The sequence below is a fragment of the Geotrypetes seraphini genome, chromosome 1, assembly GCF_902459505.1.
Source record: "Geotrypetes seraphini chromosome 1, aGeoSer1.1, whole genome shotgun sequence".
Lineage (NCBI taxonomy): Eukaryota > Metazoa > Chordata > Amphibia > Gymnophiona > Dermophiidae > Geotrypetes > Geotrypetes seraphini.
This window is the reverse complement of record NC_047084.1, coordinates 150,795,793-150,817,047: the sequence shown is the minus strand read 5'-3', so window position 1 is coordinate 150,817,047 and position 21,255 is coordinate 150,795,793. Positions and strand designations below refer to the sequence as shown.

The window sequence follows — 21,255 nt, the reverse complement described above, 5'->3', positions numbered from 1 at the left end:
TATAAATGTAAGGGTAGGATGTATAAGCTATGCCGTGAACCCTTAAGCGGTGATGACATACACTTATGTTTTATGACCCCTATCGATAAACTCAAAACATCTGAAAAGTATATTATTTACGACTGTGAATGTATGCAGGAAACGGGCTGGCACATTCCTAATTACATATATGTGGAGGACTTGTACGAAACAAGAAAATAGAAATTCAAGGGTCTTGAGTGTATTTTTGCCTTTATACAGATTTTTTGTGACAAAAAATTTAAAGACTATACCTTCATAGCCCATAATGCCAAAGGCTATGACAGGTATTTTGTTCTTAGCCAGCTGTTAAAGGAAAAGATGGACACAGGTCTGTTGGTTCAAGGTGGCAAGCTTTTACAAATCACAGTTGAACCTTTAGCTATTCGTTTCATAGACTCTCTAAATTTCCTACCTATGAAACTTAGCAAACTTCCAAAGGCCTTAGGTTTTCCAGGCTGTAAGAGTTATTTCCCGCATTTTTTTAATACTCAGGAAAATCAAGACTATGTGGGGTGTATGCCGGATATGGAGCATTATGGTGTGGGAAACATGATGCCTGAAGAAAAAGGAATTTTTTAAATGGTACAAGGACAACCAGCACAAGACGTTTGATTTGCAAAAAGAACTGGCTTATTACTGTCAACAGGATGTGGCTATTTTGCGACAGGCATGTGTTCTCTACAGAGCTGAAATCATGAAAATGACACAGAAAGATGTGGTTGTAGAACGAGAGGGTACTTCAGAAATTCTAATGAATTGTTTAGACCCTTTCCAATATATAATCCTAGCCTCTATATGTATGGCCACGTTCAGATTTATGTTTTTAGAACCCGAGACAGTGGCGCTTATCCCCCAGGATAATTATCACAGACATAAAAAGAGATATTCATCCCCCTCTATTCAATGGTTGCTGTATCAAGAGGCTGCACAAAATATACATATCATGCATGCTCTGAACGGGGGTGAAAAAGGTGGGGGTCTTATTTTCTTGACGGTTACGTTGTCACTGATGGGGTAGAAACGACCTATGTCTTTCTTTATTACAAAAAGCAGCTAAAGACAGCCTACCTGGAATGCCTGGGCTTCAAGGTCGTGAGTCTGTGGGAGCATGAGTGGAAGCGGATGATCAAAGAAAATGATAGGGGCTGTGCAGACTTCCTGGCTAGCGCTGCTTTACCGCAACCCTTGGTCCCACGAGATGCCCTTTTTGGGGGTAGAACAAATGCTGTTTCTCTATACTACAAAACAAAACCTGGGGAAAAAATACACTACTACGATTTTACCAGCCTATACCCATTTGTCAATAAAACAAAGGAATATCCAACAGGTTTAGAACCAATGCTAGGAAATTCTTTTTCACTCAGAGGGTGGTGGACACCTGGAATGCGCTTCCGGAGGTTGTGATAGGACAGAGTACACTACCGGGTTTCAAAGAAGGATTGGATAAATTCCTGAAGGATACGGGGATTGAGGGATATAGATAGAGGTAGAGATAGGATATGATAGGGTATAGATAGAAGGACAAGGGGGATTAAATGATTTAGACAAGGATCACTTTACAGGAAACGTGTGCCCATATGGATGATGAGAGAGTTTTCGTGGGGACATGGTGCACGGTGGAGATGGAGGTTGCCATTGCAAAAGGGTATGTGGTTGTTGAAATCTATGAAATCTGGCATGTCGAGCAAAAATCTGACAGTCTCTTTACTGAATACATCAAAATACACCTCCATCAAAAACAAGAGGCTTCTGACTACCTCCGATGGTGCAATGATACAGAAAAACAAAACATGTACATCTCTGATTTCTATAGAAAAAGTGGTGTACTTTTGTGTGCAGACCATATTCAGCTAAACCCTACTAAACGCCAAATAGCAAAACTTTTTTTAAATTCTCTGTGGGGGAAATTTGGTCAAAGGACAAACCTGCCTACCGTTAGCATTGTCAGAGAGCCCGATGATCTCATTAAATACCTGTTTTCCCCTGAATTTGAGGTTTCATATTTTCATCGCCTGTTTTACAACAGCCTATGCGCGTTTAGAGTTGTACAAACTTCTAGACAGTCTACAAGAATGTTGAATGTACCACGATACAGATTCTGTGATATTTGTGAGCCCCGAGGGTGACTAGAACCCCCCTCTGGGTGATTATTTAGGGGAGCTCACCAGCAAGATACCTGCAGATGAACATATAACAGAGTATGTATCAGCGGGTCCAAAAACATACGGTTACAAACTGTCAAGTGGAAAGACCTGTATGAAAGTGAAAGGGAGAAGGATGGGTTCAGCACACTACCCTACGGATGCCTGCTGGTCGCACCCTTTCTCTAGTATATTAGCAGGACCGTCCAATTCAGGCAAGAGCTTCTTTGTTAAAAAAACTGTACAATACACGCTGGCCGTGTATTGTCTGTCATACCTGACAATATTGTTTGGTGTTATAGTTGTTGGCAACCTTTGTATAAAGAAATGTTAAATAAATATCCTTTTATTACTTTTACGGACATTCTGCCTGATACTTTTAACGATGACCGAATGTTTCCAACCCATAAAGTAAATTTGGTTATTGTAGATGATCTAATGGATTCTGCCTGTAAAAGCGGCGAAATAGAAAATGTCTTTACTAAGTACATACATCACAGAAACCTGAGCATCATATAGATAGTTCAGAATGTTTTCTGCCAGGGTAAAACAAGTCAGACTATAACTTTAAACACCAAATACATGGTTCTCTTTAAGAATCCTAGAGACAAGTTACAGATAGCCATTCTAGCTAGACAGATGTACCCTGGAAAATCACAATTCTTTTTAGAGGCCTTCGAGGATGCCACCAGAAAGCCATACGGTTATCTCTGTGTTGATTTAAATAACACAACGCCTGAGGCTTACAGATGGAGAACAGATATTTTCCCACCAGACTGGACAACAGTATATTGTGTAAAACCACAATCAGCCCGTAAAAGGCTGTGAATATATAACCAGACCCTTTCATATACGCCGGGACGTGTCTCAGGTAACATGTCTAGCCGTGTAAAGAGAAACCTGCCCCTTTTAAAACTTTTAGTCCAAGCCTCGCCGCAGCACAGAAAAGCCATCCTGAATATAGCTTCTGATGATTTGGTGGCTGCTATAGCTGAAATCGCTCTCAACACCCTAAAAGGTAACATCCCGCTTTCACAAAACCAGGTAAAGGTTTTAAAAGGGAAGCGTCATGCTATAAAAAGACTGTGTGATAAAAGATTAACCCTTAAGAAAAAAAAGAAGCAGTTGGTGAAACAATCGGGCGGATTTATAGAGCCCTTGTTAAGTTTTGCTTTACCGTTGATAACGGGTCTTCTGACAAACCACTGATGCGTCACGCTGAAAAAATGTACCTGGTCCCTAGTCAACAACTCGAGCGCTTGAGAAATCCCATAGATCGGGAAAAAATTATTAGAAGCTCAACCATACATAGGTTAGACGAGGAAATGAAAAACATACTGCAGAGTCCTGGTATGTCTGAAGTTAAATGTTACTCAGAAGTGTTACAACGCTATCTTGTGTTGAGCAGACAAAGGGATATGGAAAAAGAAAAGCTAAATGTGTATCTACAGGGACCGGTTGATACTTCAACAATCCCATAGAAACATAGAAGATGACGGCAGAAAAGGGCTACAGCCCATCAAGTCTGCCCACTCTGCTTACCCACCCCCTGTCTATGCCCTAATGACCCAATTTCCTTATCTTGACCCTGCGTTTAGGATAAGGAGTTTATAATTTTGGCCAGCATCACCGCTCATTTTTGTTACGAGACAGTTTTATTTTAAGAACTACGCCGTTGATAAGTAGCTTTTCTTGAAAAACTAGATAGCTGTGTAAATGCCCCAACAGCTCCACCATGTGGCTAGATACTGTAAAGTGAGCCCTTTTGGTAAAACCCACATTACGTGCACCTATATCTCTTACGTCGTGATGTTCGGCTGTATCCTTATAAAACAGGCCACTTGTGAACTGTGATTTGAGGGCTCCTTCACCATAATTGAGGATCAGCTCTATGAGGGCTCTGTAGGGGTAGCAGTTATTACTCTGACTAATCAGCTGGTCTCCCAGGGAAACATCCAATTGGCTAAAAATAGATGCAATCGGGTAGTTTACCAGGGCTACTTTAGCGGCTGCGTCAATGTCTGAACCGTCTTCTTTCACAATTTTACAGGTCAGATGCAGGAGAGTGTTTAAATCAATGTAGTCTTCACCGTGCCCCACTATGTAGAAGTCCAAAGGTGCTGTTTCCGATAAAGCTGATAATGGTTGTACTTCCACATAGATGCTTTTTTCGATACTGGTTTGGGTCAGGGATAGTTCAAACAGATCTAGTTCTGATTTAACGCATTCTTCAGAGCCGTTGTGTACAAAAGCCATGTTTTTTTTTAGAATATATCACATTTCCTAGAATGGGCCCTTCTCTTCTTGGATCTGCTGGATAGCTGTGATTTGTCACCTTGGGGTTTCTTTCTTTTAACAGCTCGTCAAACCACTGCCAGTCCTGACCCCGCCTGCTCTGAGAAATGGTTTATTTTATTTAGAACGGTTGTTGCGACGTGGCCCATGACATCTTTAGCTATGTTTTTTACGGCTCCTTTCACATGTGGTTTAATAATTTCAAAATCCCTTCTCAAAAGTGGTATTGCTTTTCTAATGAGACTATGAAATATGCCACCTACACCGGCACCATACATGACAGGGGCCCCGTGATATCCTGAAAGTCCATAACCGGCTTATGCTGTGTATGCTTTGGGGAAACCAACATTTTAAAACACAACAGTCTTCCTGGGTCACAGGCGAAGCTTAAGGATCACCTTCCCATAATGAAATGAGACGTTCCTGTTCTGAGACATCTTTATTTCAAATGTGATGGTGTCGATGTGCTGCTTGTTCACAGGGACATAGTGCGGTTTATCGTACGTGAGGGTGATAAACATATCCGCTGACCCTAGAGCTGGAACACAGCGCAACAGTTGTACAAAATGATCACCTACTAACTGGTGCTCTACAATATCAGTGTACACGTAGAGGGTATTAAAATCGGCCTTGATATTTGCTGGGAAATGAGAATGCCATGTATTAACATTAACCTTTACCCCCAAAATGGTTGCCAAATCACCCTCTGCAGCAATAACAGACTTATCCTCTGATTTTACATGAATTCTTCGCGTATTGGGGTCATATATGATTCTCGGCAGTCTCTCAGACTCGTAGACACTTCTAATGTCTTGATTCATGGTTTCCAATAACCTCCCCATGGTCGCATAATATCCTCTCTGGATTGTAAAATGGTGTATATTTCCTTCTCCAGAGGTGATAACTTTAGATCTTCCTTAATTTTTCCCAAGTATGGGGGTACTGTATTTCCACCAGCCCCGCTTCCCATGGCCCCTGTAAGTCCAAAGGCCTAGCTATTTGTATGGTAAAATTAGAGCTGGTATTATGGGGAAACATGGCTGCCGAAGCATTGCTAGGCAATGTGATATAAAAGCCAGCGTCATTCTTTTTTTTTCTCTCTCTCTCTCTGTGCTGCTTCAAAAGACAAAATCAGATGTCTTGAATCTCTGAGGCCTACATCCAACTGTTAAATTTATCAGGCCACCCCTTCCATTTCACGAGACAAATTTTGTTCTTACCACCTCCTTTTACCTTTAGAACCTTTTCCATACGGTATATTCTGTCCTGTAGCAGTTTGACTTTTAGTAATTCTTCAGGATAAAAAGAACCTTGTATAATCCTGTATCTTGTGTGTTGTTCTCTGACCCCTGTTTAAAACATCTTTAATTATAAATATCTCATCTGTCCATGTTTGCTCGTAACCTTTCTCAAATTTTCCTTTAACTTTTGATAGCCTTACATGGTCTCCTTTCTTTAAGAGATCCTTGGAGGGGGTCACGTTTGATGTTACAGCCGTAGACTGTTTTCCAAATCTGCAAAGAGTTTGAAGGTGTCACATCTACAGACCTCGCCTGTATCGTTCTGTGAAAAAGCACAGTTACTTACCGTAACAGGTGTTATCCAGGGACAGCAGGCAGCTATTCTCACATATGGGGTGACGTAATCAGCGGAGCCCGGATGCGGAAGCTTGCAAGCAGACTTGCTTGAAGAAATTCGAAGTTTTAAGTCGACCGCACCGCACATGTGCGAGTGCCTTTCCGCCCAGTGTAGGGCGCATCTCCTCAGTTCAGATAGCTAGCAGAGAAGCCAACCAGGGGAGGTGAGTGGGTTGTGAAAATAGCTGCCTGTTGTCCCTGGATAACACCTGTTACGGTAAGTAACTGTGCTTTATCCCAGGACAAGCAGGCAACCTTATTCTTACATATGGGTGACCTCCAAGCTAACCAAAATGGGATGGTGGAAGTGCTGGCAATTTAAGAGAATAAATTTTGTAATACTGTTTGTCCAAACTGTCCATCCCGTCTGGAGAAAGTATCCAGACAATAGTGAAAAGTGAAAGTATGAACCGAGGACCAAGTAGCAGCCTTGCAAATTTCCTCAATAGGTTTAGATCTGAGGAAAGCTACTGAAGCTGCCATTACTCTAAATTTATGGGCTGTGACTCTACTGTGTAGGGGTAATCCAGCCTAGGCATAGAATGAGATACAAGCAGCCATCCAATTGAAGATGGTACGCTTAGAGATAGGATGTCCCAACTTATTTGGATCAAAGGAGACAAAAAGTTGAGGAGCAGTTCTGTGTGGTTTGGTGCGTTCCAAATAGAAGGTCAAAGCACGTTTACAGTCAGAGTGTGAAGAGCTATTTCTCCAGGATGAGAATGAGACTTCGGAAAGAACACTGGAAGAACAATAGATTGATTGAGATTAAATTCCGATACCACTTTAGGGAGGAATTTTGGATGAGTACGTAGGACCACCTTATCATGATGAAACACCGTGAAAGGTGGATCAGCAACTACGGCTTGCAGCTCACTGACTCGTCGAGCAGAAGTGAGGGTAATGAGAAACACCACTTTCCAAGTGAGATACTTCAGATGAGCCTTATCAATTGGTTCAAATGGAGGCTTCATGAGTTGAGAAAGGACAACATTGAGGTCCCAAATCATAGGAGGCGGTTTGAGAGGAGGCTTGACATTGAAAAGTCCTTTCATGAATCAGGAAACCACCGGATGAGCAGAGAGGGGTTTCCCTTCAATAGACTGATGGAAAGCCGCAATTTCACTGAGATGGATTCAGATCGATGTAGACTTGAGGCCAGAAGTGGATAAGCGCAAAAGGTAATCCAAAACAGAAGATAAGGAGGAATGCTGAGGCTCCTTATCATGAGAAAAACACCATGTAGAAAATCTAGTCCATTTTTGGTGATAGCATTGTCTAGTGGTAGGCTTCATAGAAGCCTCTAAAACGTCTCTTACACACTGAGAAAACTGAAGAGGGGTCATGTTGAGAGGTACCAAGCTGTCAGGTATAGAGACTGCAGGTTGGGATGAAGCAGAGATCCCTGACTCTGTGTAAGCAGAGAAGGAAAAACTGGTAGAAGGTATTGCTCTCTGCTGCTGAGTTGAAGTAGAAGGGAGTACCAAGGTTGTCTCAGCCACTGAGGAGCAATCAGAATCATGGTGGCATGATCGTTCTTCAACTTGACCAGAGTCTTGAGAATGAGAGGGAATGCATGTAGGAAGAGATTCATCCATTCTAGAAGAAAAGCATCTGCCTCGAGGTGATGAGGAGAGTATATCCTGGAGCAGAATTGAGGCAGTTTGTAATTGTGGGGAGCTACAAAGGGGTCTGAGGTGTTCCCCACTGTGAAAAAATGTGATGAAGAGGCGAGGAATGGAGTGTCCATTCGTGAGGTTGCAGAAGACGACTCAAGTTGTCCGCCAAGCAATTCTTCACCCCTTGGATATAGACAGCTTTGAGGAAGGTGTTGTGGCAGATTGCCCAGCCCCAAATCTTTAGAGCTTCTTGACAAAGGAGGCAGATCCCGTTCTTCCCTGTTTGTTGACATAATACATGGCGAACTGGCTGTCCATCCGAATGAGGACTACCTCATTCGGTCATGAAGATGTTGAAAAGCATTGAGAGCCTTGAGGATCGCTCTGAGTTCCAACAGATTGATATGACACTGACGATCTGTACTGGTCCAGTGGCCTTGAGTACGGAGACCATCGAGATGAGCGCCCCAAACGTAGCGCGAATAATCTGTCATGAGGACCTTCTGATGGGGACATTTGAAAAAAAACAAGCCTCTGGAGAGATTGGAAGAGAGCATCCACCAACGGAGAGACTGCTTCAATGAAGGAGTGACTTATGTGTTGAGAAAGTGGGTCACAAACCTGCGTCCATTGAGATGCCAGAGTCCACTGAGGAATACTGAGGAGAAGTCTGGCAAAAGGAATCACGTGTACTGTGGAGGCCATGTGACCTAGGAGTACCATCATGTGTCTCGCTGAGATGGAAGACCGGGAAGACACTGAATGACAGAGTAGAAGAAGAGCTTCCAGACGTTATTGTGGGAGGAATGCTCTGAGTTGGACAGTGTCCAGAACAGCTCCAATTAATTGTAGATTCTGCGAGGGCTGAAGTTGGGATTTGGGAAAGTTGATTTCGAATCCCAAACTTTGTAGGAACCAGGTAGTCCGTTGGATCGCTACACTAACCCCTTGAGATGTTGAATCTTTGATGAGCCAGTTGTCGAGGTAGGGAAATACCTGAAGACCATGGTTCCGAAAAGCTGCTATTACCACTACCAGGCACTTGGTGAAACTCTGGGAGATGAAACCAGGCCGAAGTGCAGCACTCTGTATTGATAATGCAGATTCCCCACCCGAAATCTGAGATATTGACGGGAGACCGGATGAATGGGGATATGAGTGTAGGCCTCCTTGAGATCCAGAGAGCATAACCAGTCATTCTGCTCGAGAAGTGGATAAAGGGATGCCAAGGACAACATTCAAAATTTTTCTTTGACCAAAAATTTGTTGAGAGCCCTGAGATCCAGAATGGGCTGCAGATCGCCCATCTTCTTTGGAACAAGGAAGTAACGGGAGTAAAAACCCCTGTTCTGCTGTTCCAAAGGAACTGGTTCGATGGCATGGAGACGAAGCAGAGCTTGAGCTTCCTGAAGAAGAAGGGCGGTCTGGGAAGGAATGGAAGGATACCCTCTTGGAGGAAGCTCTGGTGGAACCTGAGTGAAATGAAGAGAGTATCCTTCCCTGATGATGGTGAGCACCCAGAGGTCGGATGTAATAGTCATCCATCGGTGGTAAAAATGATAGACGACCTCTTATAGGGGGAAGAGAACTCAGAGTCAGAATGGTAGAGGTTATGTTCTGTTTTAAACAGTCAAAAAGGCTGAGTAGCCTTAGGTGCAGCAGAAGGTTGAGGTTTTTGTTGCTTCTGAGGCTGCTGTTTTTTAAGAGGAGGGCAATTATAAGGCACCGTCCTCGGAGAAAAACGCCATTGATAGATAGGAGCAGGGCGTGTAGGTTTGGCAGGAGCTGACTTAGGTCTGACAATAGAAGCAAAGGATTTTTCATGTTCAGACAATTTCTTGGTGGCTGCCTCAATAGATTCATCAAAGAGGTCATTTAGCTAAGCGATCCTGAAGATTAGGTCCATGTCAATAGTATGAAGCCAGGCAAGGTGACGCATGGCTACAGAGCAAGCAGCTGCCCGGGCAGATAACTCGAAGGCATCGTAAGATGACTGGAGGAGATGTAATTGGAGTTGTGATAAAAAAGCAAGGACTTCTTGAAATTCAAAGTGCTTTTGAGTATCCAAATAAGTCATGAATTTTGGTAATAGAGAAATGAGGAACTCAAAATAAGTAATAAAATGAAAATTATAATTGAGGACTTTATAGGACATCATGGCATTTTGATAGATGCAGCATCTGAATTTGTCCATAGTTTTCCCTTCCCTTCCAGGAGGAACGGTGGAATAAACCTTGGAAGGATGGGACCTCTTCAAGGACGACTTGACTAGCAGGGACTGATGAGATAACTGTGAGTTGTCAAACCCTTTGCGATGTACAGTTTTATACCTAGAGTCCAATTTGCCTGGAACAGCAAGTATGGTATAAGGGGTCTCCAGGCATCGACCATAAGTCTGAGACAAAAGCTTGTGAAGAGACTCTGCCGGAGGTTGAGGAAGATGCATGACTTCGAGGAACTCCTTAGAGTATTTGCAACCAGCATCCAAGTCAACAGCCATTTGACGAAGAAAAGATGAGAAAGATAGCTGATCCGCCAATGCTTTGCCTCGAGAAGGACTCGAGGACGTCGAGGCAGCCTGGGTCGAAGATGAAGCTTCGGCAAGAAAAAAGGCATCAAAAGAATATGGAGACTTGAACGAAGCAATCGAAACTGCTGCATCCTCGAGGTTCGGAAGTGGAGACCTCGAGCGAGGAGTCGGCGGTCTAGTCGAAGTAGGAGTAGAGCGAGGCTTAGTTGAAGAGGGACGTTCTTTAGAAGAACTATGCCTGGAAGTATGCCTCGATGAAGGCCTCGATCGTCAGTGAGAACGATACTTGGAAGCAGATCTTGAAGATCGAGGAGACTTCACCTCGGAGACAGAAGCGGCCGATGCCACCAAAGAATGGATAGGACTGGAGGCTGTAGAGCGAAGCTCCAGAGGCTTGATGGAGGAACCTCGATGTACTCCCAAAGACTCTGCTCCTTGATAGAGTGAGGATTCCTGCCAAAGCACTTGCAAAGATTCTGCTCCTTGCTTCACGTGCTTGGATACTAGACCAGACACTCGCAGAGACTCTGCTCCCTGCATAGAGTGTGTAAGTTCAGACTGAGGCAAAGGAAGCGGCTCGACCTCGTGGGAGTCTGCTGAATGCCCAGGCTGGATGAGAGGAAGACGCTTCGGTCTCATATTAGTAAGGAACTGAATGAATTGCTTCTCCAACATGGTCTGGAAAGAAGCCGGCAAGGATGGATCTGCGTCTGAAACCGGACCACCTGCTTTGGCTGGAGGCTCCACCGAGGCAGTGTAAATGTGCTTCGACTTGGAAGTCTTAGGCACTTTAAGCACCACCACTGGAACTTTCTGCTGAGCTATCTGACCTGAGGAAACAGGGGAAGATACAGCAGGTGTTGTCGAAGAGAGAGCCGCTGCAAACGACGAAGGTCTGATGAGGCTTGAGCTGGAAGCAGTAGAAACAGGAGGAGTCTTGGTCGAAGGCGAGGCCGAGGGCGCCTTCGATGTCGAGGGATCGGAGGAAGAATCCATCCCGAACAGCTTCTCCACAAAAAGGTGACGATGTTTAAAGGCTTGAGGTAGAAGAGTAGCACAGCGCTCGCACGATTCGGGTGATGTTCCGGCCCAAGGCACCGACGGTGTAGGTCCGTAAGGGAAATCGCACGCTGGCACTGGCTACACTTCTTGAAGCTCATGAAAGGCCGGGACATAAGAGGAAAAATAGCTGTCACAAGATCGAAGCCTTGCGCTGCGGCCGAGCGGTCTGCCCCGGCAAACAGACGGAAGATTGAAATTTTTTTTTTTTAACTAGAAATAAAAGAAATGAAGAACAGCGATTCATGAAGAAAAAAATACAAACCGTGGTTCAGAGAAGGCATGAAGTAACGAAGTTAAAAGCAGAGAGTCAAAGACAGACTTCTCGGCTCCGTGGAAAACTGAGAACTGAAGAGACGCGCCCTGTGCTGGGCAGGAAGGCACTCGCGCATGCGGTCGACTGGAAACTTCGAGTTTCTTCAAGCAAGTCTGCTTGCGAGCTTCCACATCCAAGCTCCACTGATGACATCACCCCAAATGTGAGAATAGCTGCCTGCTTGTCCTGGGATAACTATAATTATAGTTGTGCACTACAGCCTGTAACACGTCTTGATAAGTAAAGGTATTATGGTCTGTAAAATACCGCCACATTTTGGATTTTAAAGTCCTGTTAAATCTTTCCACTACAGCTGCTTTAACATCATTATTGTATTTCGCTGAATGCCCAGCACTCTTGATTGTAAACCGCTTATAAGTCACAAGATTGTGGCGGTATAGAAGAATAAAGTTATTATTATTATTATTATTATGGGTCACAAAATGGCTAACACCTTTTTGTTTTAATAAATTATTCAGAGACTTATTTAAAAATTCTTTACCCTTGTCTGTCTGAAGTTTTTCAGGTATACGCCCTAACTTAAATATTGTTTCAAAGGCTTTGGTAACTTCGTGACCGGTTTTTGTTTTTAAACTCACGACCCATGCATAGTTTGACAGGATATCTATTACCGTTAAGATGTATTTGTAACCGTTATTATAACGAGCAAAAGCTGACATGTCGAATAAGTCACTTTGCCACTGGCTGTCAACTTCTGACACCATTGTTTTATTTCTTTTAAAATGGATTCTAGCAGGTCTGTGTAAATTGTATGCGTCTTGACCGGTGACCCAGTCCACTACATCTTTTCTCCGGACTGTAATATCGCTCTTTTTAGCTGCTTGAAGTAGAGGGTTAATGCCTCCATAGCTTCCTGCCGTGTATGAATCATAATAAATTTGCTTCAATAAAGATTCTTTCACCATGTTCCAGTCAGCTCTGTCAACATTCAACATTATTCTAAAATAGGTCTTAAAACTGCCTTTTAACAGTGGCTGTTAGGTGAGATTTTTTTTGAGAACTTTTTTTTATTTCTGTTTTGTTAAAGAGCCGGGACATGTTCAGACAGGTTTAAACACACCTCCCCCTCCCCCCCTTGGCTTTATCAGGGGGCTGCAAGGGGCTTATCAGCTGTCACCATTAACCATTAACTCAGGAAAGAAAAAAATGCAGCCTTTTCTAAGTTGTTTCTGCACTGGTCTGTTTTAAAAAAAAAAAAAAACAGGAAAGAATTTGTAAATGTCTTGTTTTGTGACCTGCCTATGCATTGCTTTAACCATGAGCTCTTAAAACCTGTCTTAACTAAAAGACTGTTCGGTGACACTTTTTTTTCTGGCCACATTATTTCCGGGGTTTTGACTAAGTCTGTTTCCGGTAACATCATCAGAAAATGCATTTCCGTCTCACAGAAAAGCGCTCTTCATTTACCCTATTTCTGCCTACGTGGTCAGAAAAGTGCATTTCTGGTGCTTCATTTATCCTATTTCCGCCTACGTCATCAGAATGTACACTTCCGGTAGGGCAGGCACTCCCATTTCCGGTGATGTCATCAGAAAGCGTATTTCCGGGGTCAAACAACCCCCCCATTCTGGTGATGTCATCAGAAAGCGCATTTCCGGGATCAAACACCCCCCCCATTTCCGGTGATGTCATCAGAAAGCGTATTTCTGGGGTCAAACACCCCCCCATTTCCAGTGATGTCATCAGAAAGTACATTTCAGGTGATGTGGCATGGGCGGGGCTACCACCATTCATTTCCATGGGGGTGGGGCATGGGCGGGGCTACCACCATTCATTCCTATGGGAGGGGGAGGGGCATGGGTGAAGAGTGGGCAGGCATGGTGGGAGGTGGTATGGGCGGGGCTAAGGGAAAAGTGAGCATGGTGTGGGCAGGGCCAAGGGAAAAGTGGGTGTGGAGTGGGAGGGGCATGGGTGAGGTTTGGGTAAAAGTGGGTGGGTTTGGTGAAGAGTGGGTGGGGCTTAATCTGGAAGTGACCGCTGATTGGTCGATCCTTATCTTGACAGCTGTCAATCATTTTTACATGAGGTGTACCCATTATACTACTCACCTTGAACCAAACCAAAGGACCCGACACGGTCTGTTTCGGAAAACACGCCTTCTTTAGGGGTCCCAGGTGGATATGGTATCAAATAGAACCGCAAACTAAAAACTTAGCCTGTGCATGAAATACAGCAACTTAAACAACTCCACAGTGGTGGTAACATTAACCACCAAGATGGTAACATTAACTGCATTCATAAATATTATTTCAATAAATTTAGACTGCATCTTTGTACATTTGTCTGTAGTTCTCTTTGGTTTAGATATCTTACTCAAACAATGGAAGCAATAGGAATCACAGTAGAGTTTACACATGGTTTTAGGGATTCCTTCAATCCAGGAGATACAGATTTAAAACAAACAAAGAAAAATCGGATTACAGGACCAACCTCTATCTTTAACACTCTTCAATTTCTACATAGCCACACTTGGTACTTGCCTGGACAAACTAGGCATAACTTCATACAGCTACTCAGATATCACCATACTCCTTCCTTTCAACCAACGTACCTCCAACACAACAAACATACTACACAACACTAGAAACAGTTACCAAATGGATGAAAGACCACAAACTAAAGCTGAACCAAGACAAAACTAAATTCCTACTTCTTGAAAAAAAACAAACAAACAAAAAAACACACAACCATAACAAACCTTGCAATAAACTCCATCACATACCCCTTGCAACCCAATCTAAAACCGCTGGGAATAGTGATAGACAAAGGCTGCACCATGCAAATCAACAAAACAGTCATGTGCAACTTAAGACAAATCTGAAAATGCTTCAACAAAAAACAATTCAGACTCCTGGACCAGACTCCTGGACCAGTAACATCCTATACCTGTTATGCTCTTCCAACATGAAAAAACAATTACAAAATTGCAAAATACAGCCCTCAGACTGATACACTCGTTGAAAAAAATATGACATTACCACTGCCTTCCAAGACTCACACTGGCTCCCTGTACAAGTACGCATACTCTACAAATTCTAACAACCTATCTAAACAATCACCTAACCAGAAACAACACATTCAGACCAAGGAGAACACAGGCACCCTTCACTCACCCCCCCAATCAAAGGCATACAAAATAATAAAATGTATGATGGGCCTACTAGCCACCAAAGCAGTGAAACTAGGCCACCACATCTCCAACCTGCTGATCACAACGTCCGAGTACAAAACATTCAGGAGAGAATTAAAAACCAAGTTATTCAGGAAATTTGTCAAGTCAAACTAACCTTCCCAATATATCCCCAGACCCTAATGCTTCTTCTAATTATCTATCTTGTAATCTCACTGGGTATGCCCAGACCAATTCTTTTGTAATCCGCCTAGAACTGAAAGGAATCGGCAGGACAGAAGACACTAATGTAATGTAAGATGGAGCAAGATCTGGTGAGTACACCCCAACTGTGTTAAAACATCCATTGTTTCTGCCAGCCTTGTGAGCAGGTGTATTGTCTTGCAAAAAAAGAACTCTTTTCTGCAGCTTTTTAAAATTTTCTTCTTAGCTATTTCTGGACAAGAATCCAAAGCTCTACCCGGTACTGTGCTTGGGTTCCAACTGCCAAAATCTCCGTTAAAACCTACTCCAGCCCATCTACACCCTCCCAGCCATTGAAGCCCTCCCCAGCCCATCCTCCACCAAACGGCCATATACAGACACAGACCGTGCAAGTCTGCCCAGAACTGGCCTTAGTTCAATTTTTAATATTATTTTCTGATTCTAAATCTTCTGTGTTCATCCCACGCTTCTTTGAATTCAGTCACAGTTTTACTCTCCACCACCTCTCTCGGATGCGCATTCCAGGCATCCACCACCCTCTCCGTAAAGTAGAATTTCCTAACATTGCCTTTGAATCTACCACCCCTCAACCTCAAATTATGTCCTCTAGTTTTACCATTTTCCTTTCTCTGGAAAAGATTTTGTTCTACGTTAATACCCTTCAAGTATTTGAAAGTCTGAATCATATCTCCCCTGTCTCTTATTTCCTCTAGGGTATACTTCCCTCTCTTTTTATCTGCACAGCAAGTTATGATACTATTCTACATTAACGATTTTGCCTCTTGGAAGACAGTCATTACAACACTTTCCTGATCCCAAAACACTGTGGCCATGACCTTTCCTGCTGACTTTTAGGTCTTGAATTTCCTTATCATTGGAAAACCTGAGTGCCACCATTGCATGGACTTTTGTTCTGTCTCAGGATCACAGTGGTGTAAATCATGTTTCATCAACAGTAACTAGTCGTTACAAAACTTTGGCATTAGCTCACTGAAAATGCTGCAAAATCAACTTGGAACTATCCACTCAGTGTCGTTTCTAGTCAGCATTCAAACATTTGGGCACCCACTTGGCCGACAGCTTCTGCACACCCAGCAGCTCGTGGATTATACACCCAACATGATCTCTGGATATTTGTAGTGTCTCAGCAATTGTTTTAGCCAATATTTGCAGATCTGCCAAAATCAGGTCATGGACATGGTCAACAATTTCAGGAGTTGACACGTTTGAGGTCTCCCAGACCCTGCTGCATCTTCAATCTCAAAAATCTCCATGCTGAAAGTTTACACACCACTTCTTCACTGTAGAGCATGATGGGTATTTGTCATTCAATATTTGCATCATACATTCATAGATTTCCTTTGGAGTTTTCTCTTCAGGAATAGAAACTTCATGACAGCTTAGAGTTCACACTTGAAAATTCCACATTTTTCATTGACATGGCTCAATCAATGATCTGAAACAATGTCAAAACATAGCATTATGATTCTGCAAACTGGTACTTTGCAAAATAAAACAATCTTTTCAGCTACAGTGGCAAAATAACACTAAGAATTTAGGATGTTAGTTTTGGAGGTCGAGGTGCCTGGACAAATTGCTTGAGTACCTGAATAAATTCAGGTAAACCGTTCTGAGCTCCCCTGTGAGAATGGTATAGAAAATTAAATAAATAAAATAAAGACACAGCCAGCAAGGCAAAGGCTTATCTTGGTATCTGATTCAGTTAAACCCCAGTAGCTAGCCACAGGACAGCACTAGAAGAAATTCAAAGGTACCTGCACTCTGACTTCAGCAGCAGATAGTTTTTGCAAGGTCACCTGTATATGGAAAGAAAACGGAAAGCTACTTGAAGTCCATAGTGTATCTGAAATAAGGGTGCAGAGGTGTTGAAAGTGATTCAAGTAACTTTAACAAAAGCAAAACTTTGAAATGTTGTTCAATGTTTAACCATTCAAGATGGTATTTATAATAAGCTTTGCTTTCTTACCTTGTAACCAATAGTTTTTCTGTAATACAGAATTTCTTTCTCAAGTAGCTCAAATAGACGCGGAGGAAAAAACTGGAAATCCTGAACATTTGGCTGTTTTGGAGGTCGAGGTGCCTGGACAAAAAAAGTTTAGAGTGTAACAGTTATTTTCCAATTGGCTAGAGTAACATTATATAATTGTAATTGAGTAATCATGCATCTGAATTCAAAATTATTTTTACAAACAGAAGTATGGCAAGCTCATCTCATGATGAAGCTACTGCAAAAGAACTGTGTGCCTTCACAAAACATTGCGCATCAATGCATGTGTGCATTTATCTTAATAAAGTATAGGCACAAGATCCTTTATCTGAAATCCTTGGGACCAGGCATATTTTGTTTTTAGAAATTTTTCGGTTTTCAGAATGGTAACGTTAAGTCAAAAAAAGACAAACCATAAGACCATAAAATAGCCATCAAACCTTTTTCTTATTTCAAAATAAGACAAACATTAAACACTTCAAACACACAAACACAAACTTGCCTGCAAGGGCTAACATGTCCCTGCCTCAAATTTTCATGACAGATATAAAATAAAATATAAAATAAAATATAGGAGTGCACATCCCAACAATTTTTCAACACTGACCAAGGCTGATGAACAAGCACCATGATGTTTATGGACAGAGTGTGCTTGACTGAGGAAAGTCTTAATAGTCACACAGGGCCCCTTTTCAAAGCCGCTACCATGGCTTTGTAAAAGGGGCTGAAACAGTGCACATCACTGGGGAAAAAGTCACAAACATTAAACACTTCAAACACATACTTGTTCCAGTCTTTAGTCACACACAGTCTTTCTTAGCCAAAAACGCCTAACATGCATCATCTTCTCTCTGTATTCGGCTAACTGACGCAGGTGCAGGAACAGTGGAGGTCTTTTTAAAAGCCGAATCGCTAAAAAAATATTTCTGTTCTGTGTTCACGGCTGAAGCGCTAGGAGCGGGACCGCAGAAGACAAATGTAAATAGGGATGGAGGAGTAATAGACCCTGATCAATTTTCAGAGGGTTGTGTTCGTGAGGAGCTAGCTAAAATAAAGGTAACATAGAAACATAGAAAATGACAGCAGAAAAGGGCCATAGCCCATCAAGTCTGCCCACTCCAATGACCCACCCCCCCTGGCTTTACACCCTTAGAGACCCATGTGAATATCCCATTTTCTCTTAAATTCTGACACACTGCTGGCCTTGATCACCTGCAGAGGGAGTTCGTTCTAGTGATCGACCACTCTTTTGGTGAAGAAATACTTTCTGGAGTCACCATGAAATTTACCTCTCCTGATTTTCAGCGGATGCCCTCTGGTAGACGAGGGGCCTATAAGGTGGAAAATATCATCTTCCACTCAATACAACCTGTGATATATTTAAATGTCTCAATCATGTCTCCTCTCTCTCTTCATTCCTCAAGTGAGTACAGCTGCAATTTATTTAGCCTTTCTTCATACGGGAGATCCTTGAGACCTGAGACCATCCTGGTGGCCATTCGCTGAACCGACTCAATTCTCAGCACATCTTTCCGGTAGTGTGGTCTCCAGAATTGAACACAATACTCCAAATGAGGTCTCACCATGGATTTGTACAACGGCATTAAGACTTCAGGTCTCCTGCTGACAAAACATCTACGGATACAACCCATCATTTGCCTTGCCTTGGAGGAAGCCTTTTCCACTTGATTGGCAGATTTCAAGTCATCACTGATGATTACTCCTAAATCGCGTTCTGCCATGGTTCTAGCTAAGATCTCACCATTTAGTGAGTAAGATCTGCACGGATTTATTTTACCCAGGTGCATTACTTTACATTTTTTAGCATTGAAGCTTAGCTGCCAAGTTGTTGACCATTGTTCCAATAGTAGTAGGTCCTGCTTCATACTGTCATGCAAAGTGCTTTTACCTACTATGTTACATAGTTTTGCGTCGTCGGCAAACAATGATATTTTTCCTCTAAGCCCTTGGGTCATATCTCCTATGAATAAGTTGAAGAGAATCGGGCCCAAGACCGAGCCTTGTGGCACTCCACTGGTCACATCCAACGTTTTGGATGAGATACCATTTACCACCACCCTCTGAAGTCTACCGCTCAGCCAATCCTTAACCCATGCAGTTATTGTTTCTCCTAATCCCAGCGTTTTCAGCTTGTTCACTAACCTGCGGTATGGGACGCTATCAAAAGCCTTACTGAAGTCCAAATACACTATGTCCAGGGACTCTCCAGCATCCAGTTGACTTGTTACCCAGTCAAAGAAGCCAATCAGATTTGATTGGCAGGACCTGCCCTTGGTAAATCCGTGTTGGTGGGGATCACGTAGATTTTCCTCAACCAGGATTATGTCAAGTTTCTGTTTGATCAGTGTTTCCATGAGTTTGCTCACTATGGATGTGAGACTCACTGGTCTGTAATTTGCCGTCTCTGTCCTGCAGCCCTTTTTGTGGAGTAGAATAATGTTAGCTGCTTTCCAGTCTGAGGGGACTCTTCCCATGCGTAGGGAAAGATTGAAGAGCTCGGATAATGGTTTCGCCAGGACTTCACTCAACTTTCTGAGCACCCTGGGGTGTAGGTTGTCTGGTCCCATGGCTTTGTTCACTTTGAGTCTTGAAAGTTCGCAATAGACGCTGCTGGACGTAAATTTGAAATCTTGAAATGGGTCTTTCTGGCTTTCCCTTGTCTTTAGCTGAGGACCGGCTCCCGGTGCTTCACAGGTGAAGACTGAGCTGAAGTATTCATTAAGTAGTTCTGCCTTAGTGGAATCTTATTCTGCATATTTCCCGTCCGTTTGTCTAAGGCAGGGGTGTCCAATGTCGGTCCTCAAGGGCTGCAGTCCAGTCGGATTTTCAGGATTTCCCCAATGAATATACATGAGGTCTATTTGCATGCACTGCTTTCATTGTATGCTAATAGATCTCATGCATATTCATTGGGGAAATCCTGAAAACCCGACTGGATTGCGGCCCTCGAGGACCGACATTGGACACCCCTGGTCTAAGGCGTTCTATCCCATCTTTGTTTCTTTTCCTATCACTAATATACCTAAAGAAAGATTTATCCCCTTTCTTAATGTTCCGTGCTAGATTCTCTTCTACTCGGAGCTTGGCCTCTCTGACTGCTTTTTTGACAGCTTTAGACCTGTCCAGATAGTCTTCTTTCGCAATGGGGCCGGATGGTGCACATCCTAGGATGCTGAAGGAACCTAGGGAGGTTCTGGTAGCTCTGCTGACTGACCTTTTCAATGAGTCTAGAGTCGGGAGTGGTACCAGAGGACTGGAGAAGGGCGGATGTGGTCCCACTCCACAAAAGTAGAAGCAAGAAATTACAGGCCGCTAAGTCTGATTTCTGTGGTAAGCCAATTAATGGAAAAACTTTTTAAAACAGGGAATGGTCAAGTTTCTAGAATCCTGTGGATTAGAGGCCTGGAGGCAACATGGATTCACTAGAGGCAGGTCTTGTCAGGCAAATATGATCAATTTCTTTGACTGGGTGATCAGAGAATTGGATAAAGGATGTGTACCAGATGTGGTGTATTTAGATTTTAGCAAAACCTTTGACAGTGTTCCACACAGACGTCTAATAAATAAACTGAGTGCCCTCAGGATGGGTCCCAAAGTGACGGGCTGGGTAAGGAACTGGTTGAGTGGAAGGCGACAGAGGGTAGTGATCAATGGAGATCGCTCTGAGGAAAGGGATGTTACCAGTAGTGTGCCTCAAGGTTCTGTTCTTGGGCCTGTTCTTTTTAACATTTTTATAAACGTATTGCTGAAGGGCTGCCGGGGAAGATTTGCCTCTTTGCAGATGATACCAAAATCTGCAATAGAGTAGATACCCAGGATTGGGTGAATAACATGAAGAAAGACTGGTGATATCTTGTTGGTGTCCATGGCCATGTCGAACAATTTCTCCTGCTGAAGCTGACGACTTTTGATGGAGCGCTTCTGTAAGGTGGAAGACCGGACACAAGACTCCACCTGGTGTTTAGGCCTGAGACACTGTAAGCACCAACTATGAGGGTTGGTGAGGGAAATAGGCCTTTAACATCTACAGCACTTTTTAAACCCCGTTATGCTTTTGACATGGACGGGAATTTGGCTTCAGCAAAATTAAACTCAATTTTGCCAGAAAAAAGAAGCCACGAAGGCCAAATCCAACAAGTGACAAAATTTATTTTTTTTTAACTGAAGAGAAAAACAAGATACTCTAGAAAAGAGTAGGGAAAAATGAAGAAAAAAAAAAAAAAAAAGATGCGTAGCGGGAAGGCAAGGCAAAA

General features: G+C 43.0%; 1 protein-coding gene across 4 annotated transcripts in view; it reads right to left on the bottom strand.

Annotated features, from left to right (window-relative positions):
• Nucleotides 1-21,255, bottom strand: part of SMARCA5 (SWI/SNF related, matrix associated, actin dependent regulator of chromatin, subfamily a, member 5) — a 436,858-nt gene that overhangs the window by 146,717 nt on the left and 268,886 nt on the right. For 3 of the 4 annotated variants that reach the window (XM_033939984.1, XM_033939968.1, XM_033939959.1), the window contains 2 exons: nucleotides 16,961-17,074; nucleotides 16,749-16,790 (listed from right to left, as the gene is read on the bottom strand). In XM_033939984.1, the coding sequence (XP_033795875.1) occupies nucleotides 16,749-16,790; nucleotides 16,961-17,074 (156 nt within the window). The remainder of the gene's footprint in view (nucleotides 1-16,748; nucleotides 16,791-16,960; nucleotides 17,075-21,255) is intronic. The other variant, XM_033939976.1, reaches the window with a different exon arrangement.